General features: G+C 36.4%; 1 protein-coding gene across 3 annotated transcripts; it reads right to left on the reverse strand.

The window, feature by feature from the left end:
- Positions 1 to 100: 100 nt before the first annotated feature.
- Positions 101 to 23,798, reverse strand: arhgef15b (Rho guanine nucleotide exchange factor 15b). 3 transcript variants are annotated; one of them, XM_051915242.1, is made up of 16 exons: positions 23,385 to 23,798; positions 20,766 to 21,257; positions 12,662 to 13,426; positions 11,048 to 11,099; positions 10,863 to 10,924; positions 10,441 to 10,694; positions 8,270 to 8,430; positions 7,773 to 7,925; positions 7,547 to 7,676; positions 6,937 to 7,011; positions 6,330 to 6,422; positions 5,770 to 5,924; positions 5,396 to 5,560; positions 1,632 to 1,717; positions 1,377 to 1,481; positions 101 to 1,269 (listed from the first exon to the last, which is right to left on the reverse strand). In XM_051915242.1, the coding sequence occupies exons 2-16, from the start codon at positions 21,166 to 21,168 to the stop codon at positions 1,106 to 1,108; spliced, it is 2,823 nt and encodes a 940-aa protein (XP_051771202.1). In that variant the 5' UTR covers positions 21,169 to 21,257; positions 23,385 to 23,798; the 3' UTR covers positions 101 to 1,105. The 3 variants fall into 3 exon arrangements, with proteins under 3 accessions (XP_051771202.1, XP_051771201.1, XP_051771203.1); XM_051915241.1 differs by having other exon boundaries at positions 23,441 to 23,797; XM_051915243.1 differs by lacking the exon at positions 23,385 to 23,798 and adding an exon at positions 22,827 to 23,264.
- Positions 23,799 to 24,288: the final 490 nt, after the last annotated feature.

Here is a 24,288-nt window from a genome sequence, read left to right on the forward strand (position 1 = left end):
TCTTGTTCTCCAAAGTTAAACTTGGAGGACTTAAATGTCATAATTAAAAACAGTTAAACAAACTGCAATAAAACAATCACAATAAAAACTATATCACATATTTTTACATCAAAAACAAAGAGTTTAATGTACATTTACACCAACTCCCACACCCACATACAAACAGAGTTTTACAAAACAAGAGGCGTGGCTTTAATGGAGCATTCCACATTAACAGAAAATGCACATACAGTGAAATATGTTTTCTGAGAAGTCAGTTATTAGCATGACTCACAACAATGTTTAATATCTGGAGCAGATCATGACACTCTTAAAAGGATTATTCACCCAAAGATAAAAAAATTCTGTCATCATTTACTTACCTTCATGTTGGGATGAATGCTTATTTACATTTAAAAGTACATCTTTTGTGTTCCACAAAACACAAAATTACACAGGTTTGGAAGGACATGGGGTGAGTAGATGACAAATATATATGTATGTAAAGAGTTTTATTCCTGGCTGAGTTGGCTATATCTTTTTTTTTTTTTTTCCTACAAGTCCAACCGTACAGTAAACTGAATAAAAACATATTTAATTTGAATGTACTACAGCATTTTTGTTGATAGTACACACATGTAATGCTTCCATTAAAACTGAAGACTAAGCCATTCAGGACTCATCTTGATCGAAGCATATGATATTTTGTACCAACTTACCTATCAGATCATGTGACATTTTACCATATGATACCAACCCACCTGCTCTGCTCAACTGGAATTTCAGTAGTTCGACATTCTTGAAAGAAGTGCTAAATATTACAAGCACGCATAGACTCACACACACAGATACACTCATTTCTGAAACTCATTTCATGTACATTCCATATAAGGATCCAAAACAACTGAATATTTAAACGAAACAGACACACGTAAATGAGATTTAGTTAAACAAGTGCCAAAGCGGCATGTTCTTTGTTTAAAATTCCAATAGAATAATATTTCTGATCATGAAAAGGATGTTTAAGACAGATCAAAACACTTTAGTAAAGAGTCAAAGGTCTGTAGTATAAAAGACTATTTCCATTTTAGGAATTCCAGATCTGCCAGGATACAGTTCTCTTAGGCTATAGCATAGTCAAATTTTTGGCGACAGTGCCGGCAGCCTGGATAACACGGTAGCGTTCTCGGAGGTTGCGCCGTCGGACATGCTCATTGGTGATTTCCAGTACGTTTGCTTCAGGAAACCAGCCTTTCTGTCCATCAGATAGACGGATCCCCTCATACCATCCTACGGAAGGCAAGAAGAGGTAAGATGAATGAACAAAAAACAAAGTTGGAACACATTTCAACATGTCAGATGCGCTTCTAAAGAATAGAAGGTATAGTGTGACACACCTTCGTTGGTTTTGCGCACGACATTGATGATCTCCGTGGGTTCCAGATTTAATTCATCAGCTTGGTTTGCCACATACTGCTGCACACACTGCACCTGAGGGCAATCTGAAACACAAGGACACCCATGTGATTAGAAAGAAAGTTATCTGAAGAGAGAAGTGAACATGATTAAAATCAAAGGCAAGCACTAACATGTCATGTCGCTCATATGAGTATAATCCTGAGCAGCTAAGACAAATAAACACCCACACTTACCCCAGTCTTCATATATGACTTCTTCTTGATCATTGATGAGGCCGTCAGGATTAGGGAATGCTGCCAACCACCTGTGCAGGTCAGATCTGATTGAAGAGAGAGAAGAAACGTGACCCATACAGCCTTAAAATCAGTATACAATCCTGAAAACATCTGAAATATTGCTACTTTATTATATATTCATTATATGTACAAAAGTATTGGGGCACCTGACCATTACACCAATAGGGTAATGACGTCACATTCTACAGTAAATACATAGACGTTCCCCCCTTTACAGCTGTAACAGCTTCAAATCTTCTAGGAAGGCATTCCATAAGATTTTGGAGTGTTTCTGTGGGAATTTTTGCCAATTTGTAAGGTCAGGCACTGATGTTGGATGAGAAGGCCTGGCTCGCAATCTCCGTTCGAATTCATCCCAAAGGTGTGCGATGGGGTTGAAGTCAGGGCTCTGTGTGGGTCAGTCAATTTCTTCCACACCAGACTCATCCAACCATGTCTTTACAGATCTTGCTTTGTGCACTGGGGCACAGTCATGCTGGAATAGAAAAGGGCCTTCTCCATACTGTTCCCACAAAGTTGGAGGCATAGCATTGTCCAAAATGTTTTGGTATGCTGAAGCATTAAGATTTTCCTTCACTGGAAGTAAGAATCCTAGCCCAACCCCTGAACTAAATTCTACAGTTGGCCCAATGCAGTGAGGAAGGTAACGTTCTCCTGGCATCCACCAAACTCAGACTCACCCAACAGAGAAGCATGATTCATCGCTCCACAGAACGCATTTCCACTGCTCCAGAGTCCAGTGGCGACATCCTTTACACCACTCCATCCCACGCTTGGCATTGTACTTGTGATGGGAGGCTTGCATGCAGCTGCTTGGTCATGGAAACCCATTCCATGAAGCTCCCGCCGCACAGTTTTTGTGCTGATATTAATGAGAGTGGAAGTTTCAAACTCTTCAGCTATGGAATCAGCAGCTGACCGTGGAATATCCAGCAGGGATGAAATTTCTGGCTTATTGCAAAGATGCCATCCTACGCTTGAATTTAGAGCTCTTCAGAATGACTCTTTTTTTTCCATGGCTAGGTGCATGATTTTATACACCTAGCAAAAGTGAGACTTTTGAAAACGATGCCGTGGCTGCCCACGTTTGCTCTGCATATCCTTGACGACCGTGTAAACAATAACATGGAGTCTGAACTGCAATCTTTGCTGGCTTTGTTGTCATTTTTAGCAGCCATTGTGCAGTTAAACTCTGCATTTTTTTTTAATACTGCAGCTACCTACATGCGCAAGAGGCAACTGTTTACACTTGTACGCGCATGCCCAGTGTGCATGAACGGTCATGTGACATGCGTTTTTAGTCGTGTAGTATAGACGGAGATCATTTCTGAAATGCTGTGGAAACGACAGTGTAGACGAGGATCGTTTTCATTTTAAAATGCCGTTTTAAAACGAAAACGCACTAGTGTAAATGGGGCCTAGAAGGTGTGTGCCAATAATTTGCAATAATCTGCATTGTTCATCCTTTTGATCTTTTATTAAAAAAATTCACAAAAATCTAACCTTTCTTTGAAGTAAAAGAATTGAAAGTGGGGTGGGGGGGAAATCACATTAAATAAATGTTTTTCTCTAAAACACGTTGGCCACAATTATTGGCACCCCTAGAAATGTTTATAAATAAAATATCTCTGAAGTATTTTCCCATTCATATTTACATTTTTTAGCACACCAGGGTGACTAGGAATATGAAATTGTCCAGCCATGACTTTTTGTTCCACAGGAGTATAGATATGAGGAAACACAAAGACCAAATTCCCTTAATCATTCATCATAATGAGAAAAACCAAAGAATATAGTACTGATGTGCAGCAAAAGATTGTTGAGCTTCACAAAATTGTGAAAGTGGCTGTAAGAAAATAGCTAAAGCATTGAAAGTTCCCATTTCCACCATCAGGGCAATAATTAAGAAGTTCCAATCAACTAAAGATGTTACAAATCTGCCTGGAAGAGGACATGTGTCTAAATCGTCCTAATGCACGGTGAGGAAGAGAGTTTGAGTGGCCAAAGACTCTCCAAGGATCACAGCTGGAGAACTGCAGAAATTAATTAAGTCTTGGGGCCTAAAAAAAATGATCAAACAGCACCTAAATCACCACAAATTGTTCGAGAGTGTTTCAAGAAAAATACTCCTCGCTCGTCCATAAACGAACTCCAGCATATTCAGTTGTCAGACACGACTGGAACTTCAAACGGGACTGGTTTCTATAGTCAGAAGAAACTAAAAAAAAAAAATTGTTTTTTGGCAGCAAACCCACCAGATGGGTTTGGTGCACACAGGGATAAAAAGTACCCCATGCCCACAGTTAAATATGCTGCTGGATCTTTAATGCTGTGGGCCTATTTTTCTGCTGGAGGTCTTGGACATCTTGTTCAGATACATGGTATCATGGATTCTATCAAATACCAACAGATAAAAAATCAAAACCTGACCGCTTCTGCTAGAAATCCATTAATGGGCCATGGTTGGATCATCCATCAGGACAATGATCCAAAACAAACATCAAAATCAGCACAAAAATGGGTCACTGAGTACAAAACCAAGCTTCTGTAATCGCCATCTCAGTCCCTTGACCCTAACACTATAGAAAATGAGTGGGGTGAACTGAAGATGAGAAGCACCAACATGGAGCTGGGAATCTGAAGGATCTGGAGAGATTCTGTATGAAGGAATGGTCTCTGATCTCTTGTCAGATGTTCTCCAAACTCATCAGGCATTATAGGTGAAGACACAGAGCTGTTATCTTGGCAAAAGGAGGCTGAAAAAAGTATTGAATAAAAGGGTGCCAATAATTTTGGCCAACGTGTTTTGGAGAAAAACATTTATTTCATAAAGAGACTTTCCATACAATTTAAATTCTTTTACTTCAATGAAAGGTTAAATTTTTGTGAATTTTTGAATAAAAGATCAAAAGGATAAACAATACAGATTTATTTTCACAGCCTTCTTTGTTCATATTTACCAAGGGTGCCAATAATTCTGACCACAACTGTATAGTGAGAGAGAGAAAGAGAGAAAACAATTCCCATTTACTTTTTGTACATTTGTATATATTTTAAAGTGATGATTGATATGTAAACTACCATTCAAAAGTTTTGGGGTGAGTAAGATGTTTGTTTTTTGAAAGAAATTAATACTTTTATTCAGCAGGACACATTAAATTGATCAAAAGTGACAGTAAAGACATTTATAATGTTACAGAAGACTTCTATTTCATAAAAGTTTTTGAACTTTCTATTCATCAAAGAATCCTAAAAAAATTAATCATGGTTTCTATAAACATATTAAGCAGCACAGCTGTTTGTAACTGATGATAATAATAAGCAATGTTTCATAAGCATCAAATCAGCCTATTAGAATGATTTCTGAAGGATCATGTGACACTGAAGACTGGAGTAATAGCTGAAAATTTAGCTTGGCAATCACAGAAATAAATTTAAACATATTAAAATATTTAAAAAATAAATTATTTTAATTTACATTACTTATTTTATATTACTGTTTTACTGTATTTTTGATCAAATAAATGTAGCCTTGGTAAGCATGTTTTCACTACCCCAACGGTAGTGTACTGTACATTGCAAAAGACTTGCAAAATGTCTCTTAAAAATTAGCATATGGATACAAAACATAACAGAGCAATGAACATAAATCACAGATGAGTAAAATGAATAGTATATGGTTTATTTATAATTCCACATACTGTGTGGGAGCTTTCATAACTCTCTCCATCTGGCGTCCCTGGTGATTCTCCAGCAGGGTCAGACAGAAGCAGTGCTCCAGGCTGGGGACAGCTGTGTCCTCCCGAAAAGGCTGCACCTGGACCAGGGAGCGATGGGCATGATCAAGGACTACATACCGCTCAGAACTGCAGCACAGAGAAAGAGAGGTAGAAATAAATAAGTCTGATTCAGAAACAATGGTATTAACTAAACATCCACACCAAATGCAAACAGGCATGTTACTTTTTATAATGGATAATTCCTGAATGTAATGCAGTGAAATGTATGCAGTGTTTTGTAACCCTGATAAAAACAGAGTAAAGCCATAACAAAGACAGGTTTTTCAGCTTTCTACCTTTTCTTGCTTGCAATGACAAGCAGGTCGTTGAAGAGAAAGAGGTAGACGGGGCTGAATTTGGGGCGGAGGTTCAAGAAAGTTCCTCCTCTGTTTATTTCCTGCACCTCTCCTTGTTTCTCCAAGTAACGTGTTTGAGATATAATTGGCACTGCCTGAATAAATGATGAGACAATATTTAAAAAATAAAATAAATATATAGACAAATAAATATTCTATATTAATTAAGGAAATATTCTAAATAAATATTTTATTTAAATAAGATTTTAAAACATTTAAAAAGAAAAAATATGACATAATTTAAAAAAAAACTGCACTATTTGAGGACACTATTGAAAAGTAAACATTGTGACACTGATCATGTGACTGATTGTGAATTCTAAAATTCATGTTAATTCCACTTTTCACTCATTGTGTTAAACTGAGAATATAATTTGTAATGATTTTTTTTATTTAAAAAAATTCAAAACAAAGGCATTTTCACTAGTGGTCTCATCATTTTTAATCCCACTGTAACTGCAATTGATATCATTAATATATAACATTAATCAGTAGCTCACCTTTAGTTTGTCAAACTCCAGCATACCATTAATCTTAATCAGTTCCTCCATCTGCTTCATTTTTCCAACCTGTGTATTACACTCTTCAATGATCTGTGAGGAAATGCGTGACAAGTTATTTAAGAACATTCTGACAACATAAAAAAAAAAAAAAACCATAAACAATACGCAGCTACACCAAAACATTCTTTCCATTCAGACGAATGAATCTGCATGCATAATAACATTACAAACATACTGTATTTAACATGACCCATTTTGGTTCTTTCATGAAAATAAACAAGAGACTCAATGATCTTTATTTCTCTAATGCTATAAACTGCTACAAAATCCACTTTGTTAGTTATCTTTGACTCCATAAGAAAAATATGGCAGGCTTATATAATCTGAAACATAATTTCCAGTGACCCAACTCACATTTAACCTTATGTTCCATTCTCTCCCCCTCTTTTCCCTCGTTCTTGCTCTCTTTTCCTTTTATCTTCCTCTCTAATAGGCTATTTTCGGAACAATGAGTTCTAGTTTGATTATGGAACAGTGTAAGAAATGACTTTATAATGAGAGGAAAAACAGGGTGAGCCATTTACTGTGAACTTGGGATGTTTACCTTAGACACAGAGTCTAGAGCTTTTGATGCCGTTTGTTCCTTATCTGCCCCAACGGCCGTTCTCTTCAGGATGTTCTGATGAAAAAAACAAAAAAATTAAAAATCGCAATCTGGATTGCGTTCATATTACCTGGATTGCTTTAACATAACTCTGCTTAATGCTTTTGAAAGAAGTCTCTTATGCTCATCAACGCTGCATTTATTTGATCAAAAATATAGTAAAAATAATAAAATGTGAAAATATATTACTGCAATTTAAAATAATTATTTTCTATTTTAATATATTTCAAATGTAATTTATTCATGTGATGGCAAAGCTGAATTTTCAGCATCATTACTCCAGTCTTCAGTCTTCAAAAATCATTCTAATATCCTGATTTGCTGCTTAAGAAACATTTCTTATTTCTATCTATGTTGAAAATGTTTGTGCTGCTTAATATTTTTGTGAAAACCATAATACATTTTTTTTTCTGGATTCTTTGATGAATAGAAAGTTCAAAAGAACAGCATTCATTTGAAACTGTTGATTTAAAATCTTTTGTAACATTATAAATGCCTTTACTTTGTTGAAGAGGAATTCCAACATTCATTATGTGAATTATTCACCCACCTCGATGAGCATTTTAATGCGTGTGATTCGCTGGAAGGGCAGTAATAGGAAGGACATGAAGGGCAGTCGTTGACACTTGGGCGACTCCTGCAGCCGGGTGATAATGGTCGCAAACTGAGTGTTAGTTTGCCTGTGATAGATAATAGTCAAAAGAATAAGTGAGAGATTATAAAATACATTTAAATGGATGAGAACAAATGAAATAGTTTGAAAATGAGTTTCTTACATTAGATTACTGTAGGTCTTTTCCTGATAAATCTGATTTCGAACATAGTCAATATATGCAGGGAAATGATGTTGGGCATGATAGTGGATGATGTCACAGATGTCAGAAATGATAACATGCTCATCTAAACGTTCCTCCAGGTCCTTCAGAAACCTGTGAAAAATGTCAATAGACAATGGGTATTTGCAAATTGATGTTTGTGACTGCTGTGACTTGTTTTACAGGCTACACTGCATTACTGGAGCATCAGACTATTAGTTGATGTGTTTATCCTGAGATTCGTATTTAATGGTTTTCTAGTTGGATTCATTTAATTAATATCAAACACTGCTGCCTCAGCAAATTCTGATGGGTTACACCTGGCAAATTCTTATTGCAAATATAGTCTATGGGGTTCATGTAAACAAACAAAACTAATTTGTGGGGTTCATCAGGCAGTGATGTTTCAGCAAATCTGAACTGTAATAACTGTAAATTTCACATACACATGCACTCACCTCTCGCTGACCTCTTGGATGCGCAGGATGTTCGAGAATAGGGTTTTTTTGTCCATGATAATGAGAGTGTCGTTCAACTCACTCGACTCCATAAAATGCTCAGTTAACACACGCAGAGAGCGCAGATATGACATTTCTGACGTAATCACCTCAAACATGCTCTGCACACAGTAAAGGGAAACATAGATATTATTTAAATGCAATTTAGTCTTTCAACAAAATGTGAAATCTTGATATTCACAATAATAGCTCAGTTTTTTCACATTCACTATTATTATCTACTTTATTGTTATTCTTTATTATTATCATCATCCAAGCATGTTAGGACTAGCAATAATTCTGGCATATTGACGTTATTTTTGTAACAATTCAGAACATTAACCTCAAAAAAAAAAACAAAAAAAAACATACAGATGTAAGACTGGAGAAACTGGAAAATGCCTTTAATTTAAATTTCTGTCCCTTTACCCCATTCTTCCCCCATCTGGTGAGTGTTGGTCCAGGACACTCAGCAATGTGCATTTTTCTAATCTTTTACTCTATTTCTGAGCATTTGATTTTTTTTTTTTTTTTGTATTGATCATCTTTGAATTGATTATGTAATTGGCATATTACATTTACCTGAATAGTAAATACTCTAGTAGATTACGTTGAGTCCATAACCCCACAAATCTACGCTCAGGTTAGTAACAGACTAAAATACAACTTAGGTGGAGCAGTGGGGCACACCAACTGATATTTTAGAGCTCCAACTAACACATGGGCATTAGTTATGTATACTTAGACTGTGTAGGCTAATAATGGGTTTTCCGTTCAGAACAACAGAGTGTTGTTAGACCAGTCTGAATAGAGTGAGCCTCAACCTCTGATTATTGTAATATTATTCTAACTAAGTGTACAGGGCAAACCATGGCATGATTATATAAAGTTACCATTAGAGAAGTTAAAATGGTCAGCTTGGTTCTATGGTAATGGTCATGACCTCTGGTTAGATATAGTCTTGCTTTAATTCAGTGTGTTCAGATCTATGGGGACTAAATAATGTATTCTAGAATGAGCAAAGTGGGTACTGCCTCTAGAATATTAGTTATCGCCTAATGACCAAGACTGAGTTTGTGAGTATGAGATAGTATACCCGGCTGGTGCAAAACGAAAAGCGTTATAGGAATCCAAATGAACAAGTACAATAAGAGTAAAGAGTTAAATAGAATAATCAAATGTCTAGATAAATTATCATATAAATGGTCAATAATCAATTGGCATTCCAACCTAAATTTGAGGTCATAATAAAATGGAGCCAGATAATAGTTTAATTTGAATTAAACTACTTTGCCACACTGAAAAGACTGAACACGCAAGAAACCTTCCCCGCTCGATGGAAAACCGTCTTTGGGCCATTGGGCGGGCCTTACACAGACATATTTTATATATATATATATATATATATAAATAATTTAAGTAACTTATCAGTTTTTCCACATTGCAACAGTAAGAAGGAGATTTTTTTAATTCTGTTCATGAAAATTTTAATTTTATCATGCAAAAAAAAAAAAAAAAAAAACCACAATGGCCTTTCTACACATTAATGCTTTCATTTTCTTTAAAAATAAATAAATAAAATTATATATATATATATATATATATATATATATACACAGTATATATCTGGCCAAAAATGATGTCGTTATCACAAATAAAACAATTGACTTCAAGCACAACTACGTAATATGCTTACTAATAATTTTTAATAATATTTAAATAAAGGATGAGGATGACAATTTTCCTAGGCCGGACATCACTATATATATATATATATATATATATATAGAGAGAGAGAGAGAGAGATAGACATATATATATATATATATATATATATATATATATATATATATATATATATATATATATATATACACACACACACAGCTTTCGTGAAATTTACCCTCTCCCTACTTACAGAACTTCCTTTCCATTTTCCCCTTTCTTTCATCTATTCTCATTTTCCCATTCCATCATGTCTCAGATTTCCATCCTGTCTTTCTTCTCTTTTCCTCTCAAGTCATTTTCCATATTTCAAACACAATTCTTCCACAATCCTACTCTAAACCTCAAAACTCAGCACTTGCTCTTCCCAGAGTTCTATAGCTTGTTAAGTGAGGATTTCTGCTCACCTCTTGATACTTGCACTCCTCTGGGCTTAGGGTTTGCAGGACACCACTGTCTCGTACCACTGGCTGTTCCCGCCATAAATTGCTCTGCTTGAGATTTGGAACACTAGTGGATCTGGGTCCTTTTTCTCCTTTCTCTGTGTTGGCTGTGAGGTGTGTGTCCATCTGGAAGTCTATGCTGGTCTTACTGATGTTGCGACATACTGTCCTCCTGATCTCCTTGTGTATATATGTTTCTGTGTAAAACTGATACAGCTCTGCAAGGGTCACAAAATAATGCATTAAATTGTATGCAAGAAATCATTTATTCTTTATTTTATTGGACTGTACTCAATAGTGATTTTTTTCTTATTAACTTGCATGAGGTCTGTCTTTCAACATTTTCAATTTAAATTGGTGATGTATCAGATCAGAAAAAAATATACCCTCAGACATCCCAGCTTCCAAGTCAACAGACTGTTGGCTACGTAGGATGACTCGTGGAAGCCTGGAGTCAAGACAGAGATTGAGTTACACACATAGTAAAGAAAATTATGACAGCAGTGTGACTACAATATTAAAGATTAAGAGAACAGAAACTGTTTGAGGGATGAAAGGTGAAGAAAAATACTTCTCATTGGATCCACATTTTTCCCCATCAGCCCCTGCAATGTCGTTCTCATCTGTTGAAGGAGAAACAATTAAGTACCGTAAAACAGACACTTAATTCACTTAATGAAATGCTGCTAACACATTTTGCTTCTGTGATATAAAGCATTTCTAAGTGAAACAGGATAGTCAAAGAGGGGGAAAATGTAACAGGACTTGATTTTATAAGGATTGACTGAATTGTGAAAAGTGGGTGTTGCAAGAATTTGTTCAGAAGAAGAAAATCAGTCAAACAGGTATGGAAACAAAAACTATTAAAATTGTTTTAGTTAACTGAAATAAAGTTGAGATAAAATAAAATATAAATATTAGATTAAAAAAAAACTTAAAAAAAAAAAAATATGAAAATTAGAAGCCTTGGCAACAAACTGAAATAAAATTACAAAAACTAAAGCTGAAATAGAAATACATTAAAGCTAAATAAAAATATTTTAAAAATAATAATAATTAATATAGCTGCGAGCAGCAATTATCGGGGTTCAAGCACATGCGTAAAAAGGTATAATGTCTTAATTTGCAAGCCAGTAACCATCTCGATCATAGATGGAAAAGACCATTTACAGCCAATACAGGCAATAGAAAATATATGGTTTATAAAGATTTTTAACAGTTATTGAGATTGAGCCAAAAACCTAGGACTAGTTTGCTAAAGCTGGTTTTTGAAATAATCTCCAATATTTCACGAACGATTCGATGGAGAACGGCGGAGTTCTATCATGGAGTATGAATGTTGTGGGCATGTGCGAAAAATCACGTAATATTCAATTCTTTACGAACGTGAAAAATGTGAAGGTGCCCCCCGGTGGCCGATTTCTTTCAAATTTCTCACAGTTCTCTATGGCCATGAGTTAAACAAGCCCAGCAAGTTTCATTCCGATCGGCCTCCGTTAACCTTTTCTGATAGCCGCTCAAACTTCATTGGCCACCGCGGGACGCATTTTTCGAGATACGTGAATGTTCTCAAAGGCAGTCTTGGCACCTTGGACAAAGACCATATATAGTTATAACTATTTAAGTAAAAGTGGCTCCACCCACTTCGAACATTTTGGCAGCCCTTAAAGACTGTGTATCAAATTTTCGACTTTTTTTTTGTTTGACAATCAGACTCCAGGTAAACTTTCATATTTTTCAACACTGTAGCGCCCCCGTCAGGCCAATCGGGGTGAGCCTTGGTGACGTTGTAGACGGTGAGAGTACCAGCCCTCAAAGTTTCACATCTCTATGACTTACAGTTTGGTCTGCCCAATCACTTTTAGGGAAGAATGCTGATCCTTGGAAATTTTAACAATTACATTAGGGTTTCAGCGCAACGCACTTGAACCGCTAATAAAAAAAAAAATTCCAAAAGCACATAACAAAATAACTAAAACTTAATCTAAAATGAAAATGATAAAGATTAAAATAAAAGCTAATTCAAAATACTAATAAATACTATATAGTATATAATACATACTAATAAATAATACTAAAACAACACTGTTTGAAACAACATGAGGATTTATGGCCATTTTCAATTTATCCCTTTAAGAATGTAAATAGGGTCTATTTTGATTTCACTTTAAATGTTTTTCTGTACCTATAGACTTGAGAGAATAACTGCTGAGGCGTCTTCCATTCTCATAGGTCCTGGCTGGCGGTGGTGGTGGTGGAGTTCTTTGTAGTCGAGGACTGCCAGGTGGGCTGCTTTTGTGGGGCAGCAGAGGGGAGGCAGGGCGTGCTAGAGACGGAGGCAGAATAATGCGAGGCGGACACCTGTTATCTAAAGGCATTCTGGGAGGAACGGCTGGAGGGGTGTCCTTGCTTGTTACAGTGTCTGGCCCCTTTTGAGGTCTAGGTGGAGTGACCACCTCTAGGCTAATGTCATAGATGGACTCCTCCTCCGGCACCTCCAAAGACTGGGCTTTGGGGACGTTTATAGGAGTCTCAGGAAAGGGGACAACAGAGGCGATCAATGCCGGAGGTCCAGGGTCTGATTTCCTCCTCAGCTGCTGCTCTATTAGGTTACGAGTCTCCTGAAACTTGTCTTTTTTTTTAATTTGCGGTTCCTCGTTCTTGTTTTCACCTTTAGCTAGTGACTCACTCAAAGATTCCGCTTCCTTATTTGAATTGTCTTCGTTCTCGCCCTCTCCTGCTCTTTCATTCTGATCCTCTGTGTCACTGAATTCGATCTCATCATCCTCACCCTCGTCCTCATCCTGCTCACTTATTGGCACCCACACAAGCTTCATGCCAGGCCTCTGCAGGTGACAAATACAGCCGCAGTTCTTCTCACATTGAGGTTCTGGAATAGGGCTGGAATCCCGATCTGCTTGCAGTTTACTGCCTTCTTTTCCATCAGGAGCTAGAAGAGGACATGGATTATGGTCATGGTTAGGCTTATCAAATTCTAAATCATATGGAATATTTCACAAATGTCAGGATGATACTAATAGCTTGATATAATATATAATATACATATACACTATATTGGCAAAAGTATTGGGACACCCCTCCAAATCATTGAATTCAGGTGTTCCAATCACTTCCATGTCCACAGGTGTATAAAATCAAGCACCTATGAATGCAGACTGCTTCTACAAACATTTGTGAAAGAATGGGTCGCTCTCAGGAGCTCAATGAATTCAAGCGTGGTACCATGATAGGTTGCCACCTGTGCAAGTCCATTCGTGAAATTTCCTCACTACTAAATATTCCACGCTCAACTGTCAGTGGTATCATAACAAAGTGGAAGCAATTGGGAACAACAGCAACTCAGCCACAAAGTGGTAGGCCACGTAAAATTACAGAGCGGGGTCAGCGCATGCTGAGGCGCACAGTGCGCCGAAGCCGCCAACTTTCTGCAGAGTCAATAGCTACAGACCTCCAAACTTTGTGTTGCCTTCAGATTAGCTCAAGAACAGTGCGTAAAGAGCTTCATGGAATGGGTTTCCATGGCCGAGCAGCTGCATCCAAGCCTTACATCACCAAGTGCAATGCAAAGCGTCGGACACAGTGGTGTAAAGCAAGCCGCCACTGGACTCTAGAGCAGTGGAGACGTGTTCTCTGGAGTGATGAATCACGCTTCTCTGTCTGGCAATCCAATGGACGAGTCTTGGTTTGGCGGTTGCCAGGAGAATGGTACTTGCCTGACTGTATTGTGCCAAGTGTAAAGTTTGGTGGAGGGGGGATTATGGTGTGGGGTCGTTTTTCAGGGCTTGGGCTTGGCCCCTTAGTCCCAGTGAAAGGAACTCTTAATGCTTCAGCATATCAAGACATTTTGGACAATTTCATGCTCCCAACTTTGTGGGAACAGTTTGGGGATGGACCCTTCCTGTTCCAACATGACTGCGCACCAGTGCACAAAGCAAGGTCCATAAAGACATGGATGAGTGAGTTTGGTGTAGAGAAACTTGACTGGCCTGCAGAGTCCTGACCTCAACCCGACAGAACACCTTTGGGATGAATTAGAGCGGAGACTGCGAGCCAGGCCTTCTCGCCAACATCAGTGCCTGACCTCACAAATGCGCTTCTAGAAGAATGGTTAAAAATTCCCATAAACACACTCCTAAACCTTGTGGAAAGCCTTCCCACAAGAGTTGAAGCTGTAATAGCTGCAAAGGGTGGGCCAACTCCATAATAAACCCTACGGATTAAAAATGGGATGTCATTAAAGTTCATGTGCACGTAAAGGCAATATAGTGTGTGTGTATATATATATATATATTTATTTATTTATTTATTTAAACAAAACTGCTTATTATCAGGATTTTTTTTTTTTTTTTTAAATCAAATTGCCAGGGGTTCGCTAAACCCATGAAGGTCAGCTCAGGTTATAAAATTCTCTGTGGTGCGACACGTCAAAAAAAAATTGATGGTATAGACCCTTATTCAGGGTAGCGCCATATAAAAAAATTTGATAGGAATGAAAACAAGGCTGTGAGGGATAGAATACAGTGCGTTCAATGGATTGTACTGTTGTTTAACAACATACCTATTGCTCAGCTGATGAAATGTCTTTCCAGGGAAAAAAAAAAAAACTTTCAGTGACAAAAAGTTGTGAGTTATGAAAATTATGTGACGTAGGAACTTTATACAGTGCATGCCTTTGTAAAGACTGTAAGTCTATCCCTCACAGCCTCGTTTTCATCTATGTCAGGGGTAGGCAAATTCACTGTCCTGCAGAGTTTAGCTCCAACCTTACAGTTTTTCGCAATCGATTTGACACATTTCTCCAAACTCAGGTCACTGTTCTCAAAACAGTTAACACAGTTATCTGAACACTTTGTAATTGTCCTAAACAGGTTGTAAATTTTCCTTCATTTTATGCAAATTTTAAATCACATGCATCATTTTCTCAAAACACTGTGCACAAAATTCCCAAATGTTTTCACAGTAGTTCATACATCCAACCAAAACTTTAATATATCAGGCGAAAACAATTGCAGCCTTTTTATTGGTTTTACAAAAATCACAATCATTTGTGCACCATTTTTCCAAACACAACAAACAAAACTTCGTTATTTGTTACAATCTCAGTTGTACTTGGAATGTTCTCAATTAGCCCCAAATAAATATCTTATGTGAGTTAGCAATACACACAACACAGGAAATACAAATTTCCTAATTGTTTACACAGCTATCTCAATTACCAAAGCTATAAAAGGGGAAAGAAAAACAACAACAACAACAACAACGAAGAAGAATGGGAAAAGGAAGAGATGTAAGAGTGAGAGGTTTTGGAGGGGATAGAGGAAGGGTAATACTGAGAGGAAGAGGAACAGTGGAAGAGGTAGAAAGAGATGACAGGGAAGGAATAGATATAGGAAGAGGAGATGGAGCAAGAAGAGTTGAGGATGTAGAAGAAGCAAGAAGAGCTGAGGATGTAGGAAGACGAGAAGAGGCCGGAGTAGAGGGAGAAGATAGAGTGGAAGGCAATGGTATTAGTGGAAAGAGCAAGAGAAGAAAATATAAAGACATGGACAGAGGGAAAGAGAATCTCCCTCAATGAAATTAACTTTCCACAGGGTGATCAGGAGCAAACTGAGCAATTGTGTAGTTGTGTGGGACAATGTCCACTTTCACCATTCAGCACCGGTACAAGAGTGGTTTGAGCATCACCCACATTTTAGGATGGTGTTCTTTCCAGCATATTCTTCTCTTGGAGGTGGAAAGCATATGATCACAACCCTTACAACCAAGTAAGTGTTCTTCAAGTGAGGCTTATGGAGAAGTTGAGGCATAAGAATGGATCCTACATTCACTGCTTTATTTCCCACGATGCATGACTCGTGAAAATACATGCTGAGATGTTGATTTGCCAAATTCTTTGGCCAGATGTAAATGAGAGGCAAGATCTTTAAAGTTCATTGATTCAATGATTACAGTTTATTTTTTTATTTACTTACTTATTTTTTGCTAAAACTCAACGTTATACAACTAAACTTGTCATTAAAGAACTTTGAAGAACACGATTAAAGAACAAGAAAAATGTATTTTCATTCATGTATTTGTGTATCTACAGCTGAATTTGTCATTAAATCAACAGTGAACACACTTGTAGTTTTGTTGTTAGTACTGTATTTATTTTTGATAAATGCATTAATAGTTTCATTATGCAGTGAAACTGTTTTGCCAACATAACAGTGTGTTTAGTTTGCTGTGTTAATTGTTTTGAGAGCAACTACATTCATTTGGAGAAATGTGTCAAATCGACTGAGAAAAACTGTAATCAAACACACCTGTACAAGCTAATCAAGCTCTTCAGGATTACTAAGGCTATAGGCAGGTGAGAATTTTTTTGAGGGTTGGAGCTAAACTCTGCAGGACAGCAGCTCTCTAGGACTGAACTTGCCTACCCCTGATCTATGTTAAATTCAATATGGCGTCTAACCTGACTAAGGTCTATTTATGAATTAAGGCGAGACACTACAGGGAAAAAAATGTCCCTACATTTTTTCTGGTCAATTTTGGAATATTCCTTCCAAAACATCTCTTCTTTCAGTCTAGTGCAGGGGTGGCGAACGTCGGACCTGGAGAAACACAGTCCTGCAGAGTTCTGATTCAACCCTAATAAACACACCTGAACAAACTAATCAAGGTCTTCAGCATTACTAGAAAGCTACAGACAGGTGAGTTTTTATCAGGGTTGGAGCAAAACTCTGCAGGACTGTGGCTCTCCAGGACCGGAGTTCACCACCACTGGTCTAGTGGAAAGAAAACATCCAAAAACCCATATTTAAGTGTTTACTACAATTTATCTATGTCTGTAAAGTTTGATTACAATACATATCTTTAAAGGCAGTTTTCTCAAAATGAGTTTTTTTTTTTGTCTACTTCAGTATCACTTACATACACCAAACTTTCCAGTTTTATTCCTATTTATATTCTGAAGGTTTTTGCAGGTTTTTGTTTATACATTTGCCTATTTATATACCATTTTATTCTTAAAGACATGGTGGATTTTTCTGACTGTTTACAGTATTTCCTAATTAATGGAGTGGTAAAAACAAAAAAAAAACTTGAACTCTGGTATGTCAACAAAATGAAACAAGCATTTATCCAATTATTTCTGTTCTTGAAATGTATGCAACATTTTGATTTTGGTTGAGCCAAAAAAGGCTTCATATCTTTCCCATTTCAAGTGATTAAAGATCTTTGATTAGATTACCATTTCTTTTTGCCCGCTTCTTCTGTTTTGATTCTTCCACCTCTGCCTTTGAGCCTGCCGTTATCAGTGCCGTCAACTTCTGTATGGAACCTTTGCGCTGTGTCTGTCCCTCCTCACCTTCCTTAACCCGCAGCTCTCCAATCACCTCAAATACATTTTGCTTGATCTTCCCAAATGCTCGTTTTAGCCCTTCTGCCATTTCACTACACCGGTGACTGACCTGCTAAAAACACTCTTGGAATCTGAACTAGTTGAACGTGTATGTCAAGTTAAGGGTGGGACTCTGGTTTATTACCCCAGTAATCACATAAAGGCCACACTAACACAATTCACATAATTGTCGTTGTAAAAGAGTTTTATGAACAATACATCATCAGATGATGTCCAACAGGAAATTTAAGAAAGTAAAACCAAAAGAAGGTCAAGCTTTTTCCTATATGGCCTTTAAACTTTGGAATAGCCTTCCTGGGAGTGTCCAGGGCACATTCTCTCAGTCTAAATCCAAACAAAAGGTGTTTTCAGTGAGGCTGACATTTATAATTTAATCAGTCTTACTAACAAAATGTAATAATGTATTCATATGACTTAGTATTCATATGAAATTTTTCAAAATATATATGCAGTCCTGTTCATATTTATCCAATTTAATGATTTTTTTCTTATGCTCACAAAGACTGCATTTATTTGATCAAACATACAGTAAAACAGTAATATTGTGAAATATTATTACCATTTAAAGTAACTGTTTTCTATTTGAATATATTTAAAAAGTCATTTATTCCTGTGATAAGCAAGCTGAATTTTCAGCATCATTATTGCAGTCTTCAGTGTCACATGATCCTTCAGAAATCATTCTAATATGCTGATTTGCTGCTAAAGAAACATTTGTCATTATTATCAATGATTAAAACAGTTTTGCTGTGGCATTTTTGTGGAAATAATGAGCTTAATGAGGTTTGCGTCAGATGCGAGACTTATCATTCTTTTGTAAAAGCAAAATTCCAGAAATCAGAGTTTTCACCAAAAATAACGGTAACACTTTTCAAGGTTCATTAGTTAACATTAGTTAATTACATTAGTTAACATGAACTACAATGAACTGCACTTATACAGCATTTATTAATCTTTGTTAATGTTAATTTCAACATTTACTACTACATTATTAAAATCTTGTTAATATTAGTTAATGCACTGTGAACTAACATGAACAATGAACAACTGTATTTCATTAACTAACGTTAACAAAGATTAGTAAATACAGTAACAAATGTTTTGCACATGGTTAGTTCATGTTAGTTAATACATGAACTGTTTAACTAATGAACCTTATTGTAAAGTGTTACCAAAATAACTATATAAAAACACTATTAAAGTAATATTAAAATGACTTATACCATGATGCAAGATTTTAGTCATACTGTCCATCTCTAATATGTACTGTGAAAAAAGCACTATACAAATAAAGGCTTGACTTCAAGTGTTTGCATATAGTTATATTATGCAACAAATCCCATACATTTCTTCTGAATTGTCACAAACATTTTCTACAACAATTTTTACAGTATTGTGATCAAATAAAAGCAGCCTTGGTGAGCATCAGACTTCTTAAAAAACATTTTAAAATATTACAGACTCCAAACTTTTGACCGGTATATGTGTAGATTTAATGTAATTGGTTCCAAGAGGGGTTCTTTTATCCCCACACCCCATCTGTCTGTGTGTTCAGCAGACGACACACACTCTAATCCCACTAACTGACCAACAACAAACAAGAAAATGACCTCCGATGTGCCTGAATGATGGTTCGTGAATTAAAAAAACTAAACAAAAAGTACAACAAAGTTGAAGTTTTAATTAGTAACTGAAACTGACTTAAGTTTTAGAAGCACTACCATACGTAACACAAATAGCTTGCATTTCTGAAATGTCACACACACACACACACAGCTATACTGTAAAAACCAAACTAGCAATTTACATTCCATCCCTCCAAGATTACCAGAAACACTAACAGAAAACAGCAGAGTTTACCCTCACAACACCCACTCAGATGAAGATCTGATTAAAGCTGATTAAAATATGAGTTTAGTAGCTGGTGCCTTGAATTTAACCCTGCAAATGCTACTTGTTCTTTATGTTTATCCCGGTCTTTATTTCTCTCTCCATCTTTTTAGGCCTTAGAGTGCATTACTCACAGCAAACAAACACACAGAGGCCTGGTTTCACAGACAGGGCTTGGATTAAGGCAGGAGTAGGCTTTAGTTAAAGTAGGACATTTAAGTAGCTTTTATAAACATGCCTAAGAAAAATACATTAGCCTTCTGGTGTGCATCTTGAGACAAAACAAAGGCTCTGACATATTTTAAGATATGTCAGTGCAAGCTGCTTTTAGTTAAGATAGCTCAAACATGCATTTTAGTCTGGGACTATAGACATAAACACTTTTAGGATGTTTGAATGTTGTACGAGTTATAAATATACATAATTATAGCTATTTGTGTTGTGTAGTGGTGACCGTGGATTTTTTGATCACTGATGCTGATGCCAATATTTTAGAGAGAAGGGTAGCCATTGGCAGATATAATGCAGATGTATATAATATCAGACTATTTAATTTAATCATAGTAAATACATACATTTACATAATATTTAACATAATATGTACTAAAAAAAATTGGGAATAAATTATTGGAAAATCTATCAATTTGAAAAAAAATTTAGTTTGAAAAAAAAAATCTGTAATATAAACAAATACTTTAGGTAGCAGCTTCTTAATTCTGTAATCCTATTATGGCATTTTCAAATAAAGTCTAGGAAACACTACATACAGTACACAGTGAATATGACATGACAGCGGATGCGTGTTGCGCAGCATAGTCTGAAGATGCATATTTTTCTGAATGCTGAATTCATTCAATATTGATCGACAACTAACTGTCACTGAATTTTGTGGAAGAAAATTCCTGGAAACAAGCATAGATATTTCACAGAAGTAGATAAAAAGTTCCTGAAAATGAAAGTAAATTCACTGTACCTGAACGGCCTCCATCAACAGCACTCAATGTTCCTTCTTGTCTCTCTTGGCTCTCCACCTCGTCTTTCTGTCCACTGTGATTTTGCCTGGTCTTTGGAGGCAGAGGAGGTGCATTGTCAGTGTTGGTGAAGGATGTACTTCTCGTTTTGCGCCTGGGCTTTACTGCAGGAGGTCTTTTTTGTCTCTGTTCTATGCTGGTGCTCTTTGCTATATCTCCACCTGGAACCTTGGCCTCAGGCTGGCTGAATTTGTTGACTATATTTTTGACATTCCCAGCTTTCTGTGAAGCTGCAACTTCCACAGATGAGGCGTCTGAGGTATTATTAGAGGGCTTGGTGGGAACCGGGGGTCTTTGTTTAACCTCTGGTTTCGGAGCCACATTTGGAGACTCTTGAAAAGACATCTTAATTGGTTTTGATGTTTTAAACCAAAGCAACCTGGCCAATATGAGGCCAGGCAGCAGGGTCACCAAGAGGGCCTTCAATCTTCAACCTGCAGTAACAAACAATAAAGATTTTAAACATGACTGATGCATCTTAACAGACTTTTTCCAAGATCATCTGACATTGTAGTTTTTTTATTAGAGATATTACAATTCTGGCCGATACTGATGAACTTGTAATTATTATAATTAAGAAAGTCTTGATGAAACGGAAGTAGTAACAGATCTTTTCTTCAACATGGTGATGTACATCAGAGTGTAACAGGTTGTCGAAAAAGAAAAAAATGTATTGAGGGGACTTGGTTCTATGCATCGATTGTGTATTGGATTTTGAAACATAAACTTGCAGAGGCGGGGTTAAAACGGGGGAAATGATTGGAGAAGTCCTGCATACATCACCAGAAGAAGTGGTGGTTTTCAGAAGATCCATATATGACAATTTGATTAACGATTACGAGGTCCAAAAAAAATAAAGTAATGAAACATATGAACAGATAAATTGTTCACAATAAGATCTACAGCATGCATTTAGAAAACATTTCATGGCGACGTTAAAATTTACACTATTTGTACTGCATTATCCAAAAAAAAAAAAAAAACACTAAAAACAAAATTAGTCATTTTAAATTCTCAAAGTGAATTCATTTAGACATCACAATATTGTAATATACAGAATAAAAAAACGGTTTTTATTTTTAGATTTGCTAATGTTTATGTTTAACACTGTTGTTATTAAATGATTTGTGTTTTTAAAGATTAAGCTTAAGCATTAGATGATGGCAAAGGTAATCTAAATGTATAAGTCATGCACATATCCAATATTGCCAATACGATAAATTAGCTAAAGAAAAAGCTCTAATATCGGCAAATAACCAATATGATAACGATACACCCTAGTTTTCATTCTTTCAGTTTCATATCCCTCATAAAGAGAGTATAGTAATTACAACCGTAGTAGGAGTCAAAATCCTTAGAACAATATAATGATTTAATATGATGATTAGCATCTAGTAACTTATTAAATAAAATAAAAGGCACAGTGATCTTTGTACTGGAATTACCTCACACACTGCATTGGACTTTGCTCTTACAGACAACAGTCAGACTTTTAAATAAAATATGAGATGAACTTCCAATCAGACTGGTTCTTTGCTAAAACAGCATACTAGAAATATAGTATGAAACATAGCTATATGTGCTTGCATGTCATGTTTAAGTGCCGTGTACTTTGACTCTTCAGATTCCAAAAGACTACGCAAGTCTTAGGAATGCAAGATGGGATTAAAACCACATAATTAGTGTTATATAATCATTGTTTTATGGCTTACTGTTTCCCCATTATATAAAACTAAACAAAACCATTTGAATGACTTAATTAGCTTAACTTTCCTGGCTTGGAATAAACCTATTCTAAGGATATTATAAGAGAAAGGGTGTGTCAAAACAACTTCCCGTATCAACAGTCCTACAGTCAGGTTACCCTCTGGCGTCACTGAATCACTCACACCCCTCTGACAGACTCAGCAGGTCTGTCAGGTTCTTTAGTGTGCTCTAACATTAAACAATGCCAAAAAGAAACGCTTTCCCATGGGGTGAAATAGGAAGGCTGAAATGGTTACCATTAGAAGGGTGATAATGTTTCTTCATCTTTATGTCCTTCTGACATTTCAAACTTCAGTAAGGTATAAACATCCCCTCAAGCAACAGGACACCCAAGTGTTCTCTGATGGCCAGTTTTTTTTTTTCCTTCCAAAAATGTGTACAAGACACTTCCCTTCCAATCTATAAACAATCCTGGGATCAGAATCCTCCTTTCCTGTTGTGAACCTTGGCTTTGCTTCCAAATTCCTTAAATACACTGGGATGTTGTGATGTACATCAGAAACAATTAATACACACACACATAGGGTGTAGGTTAGGGTGGCATTTATAATACCTTTATATATAATATATATAAGAATAAAATAATAGAAAAAATCCAGATCCAATCCAAAAGTCAATACTCCTACTATGTTGTTAACATGACCAACAAGGATCTGCTGTGTAAACTGAATGATGAATGGTGTTAATGACACATGATGTAACCAATGAACCTGTCATTAATTTAGTATCATTTTATATATCTGACAGATATACATAATAAACATTAGGTAAGATGAAGTATATACATAGCCTACCATATTCACAGTTGAGGAGCTGGTTACAATTCATCTGATTTACACAGACTACTCACCAAATATGTCTCACTCTCGCATATAATCCATAAAGAAAAGCGAATTGCTGAAATGTGTCCAGAGCAAACTTCCTCATAAAAATAAAAACATTAGAGTCGTGTGAGTAACTCTCACAGTGCACATGGACACATAATAGTTTCATAGACATCCATGTTAATACATTTCCTTAAAATGACAGCAACAGATCGCCACATTCCGGCGTGAACTTCATATCCATACGGTTTTGATAAGACGTTACTTTTGTCTTTCCTCTTTTGTTGTCCTCTCCGGTAAATCCACGCGCATCTCCGGCTCTTTGTTTTCCTGCTCGTGAGCATGTGTGGTGGAACAGCCGGACAGGGACATTGTGATTAGTGCATACCCCTCCTCCCATTCCACCCCATCCCATCCCATCCCATCCCATTCCTGCATGCACACCCTCCTTTGGCTGCCACCCTGCGGAGACTCTCAGTGTGTGTGTGTGTGTGTGTGTGTATGATTTTGCCCGTATTATGGGGATCAAGAAAACCTGAAATCATCTACCAGTTAGGAAATGGCCGTTTTCCCATAAGCAAAACGGTTTAATAAACATACAAAATAATATAATACATCATATATAACAATACAACATAATACATTGGTGTATACTAGCTGTGAGAACATAATTGCTATAAAATATTGTTCATAAAGAGACTATTTAGTGATTTATTTATTTTATTTTTTAAAAGATGTGTTTTACGACATGCTTTGAGATTAGTTTACAGTTCTAATTAAGCTACGAAATAATTCAATATAGAAGTGTAAAACAGGCATTGAACACCAACGGACCTTCTCAGACTTTTATTTTGAAAAACAGGTGGGGTGCGTT

This window comes from Ctenopharyngodon idella, chromosome 12, assembly GCF_019924925.1.
Source record: "Ctenopharyngodon idella isolate HZGC_01 chromosome 12, HZGC01, whole genome shotgun sequence".
In the NCBI taxonomy this organism is placed as follows: domain Eukaryota; kingdom Metazoa; phylum Chordata; class Actinopteri; order Cypriniformes; family Xenocyprididae; genus Ctenopharyngodon; species Ctenopharyngodon idella.

Coding starts and splice junctions, on each gene's coding strand:
- arhgef15b (XM_051915242.1), bottom strand. CDS start 21,168: ATGTCTTTTCAAGAGTCTCCAAATGTGGCTCCGAAACCAGAGGTTAAA. Junction 7,677..7,772: donor AAGACCTACAGTAATCTAAT/GTAAGAAACTCA, acceptor TATCTATCACAG/GCAAACTAACACTCAGTTTG. Junction 5,561..5,769: donor GTCATTGCAAGCAAGAAAAG/GTAGAAAGCTGA, acceptor TCTGTGCTGCAG/TTCTGAGCGGTATGTAGTCC.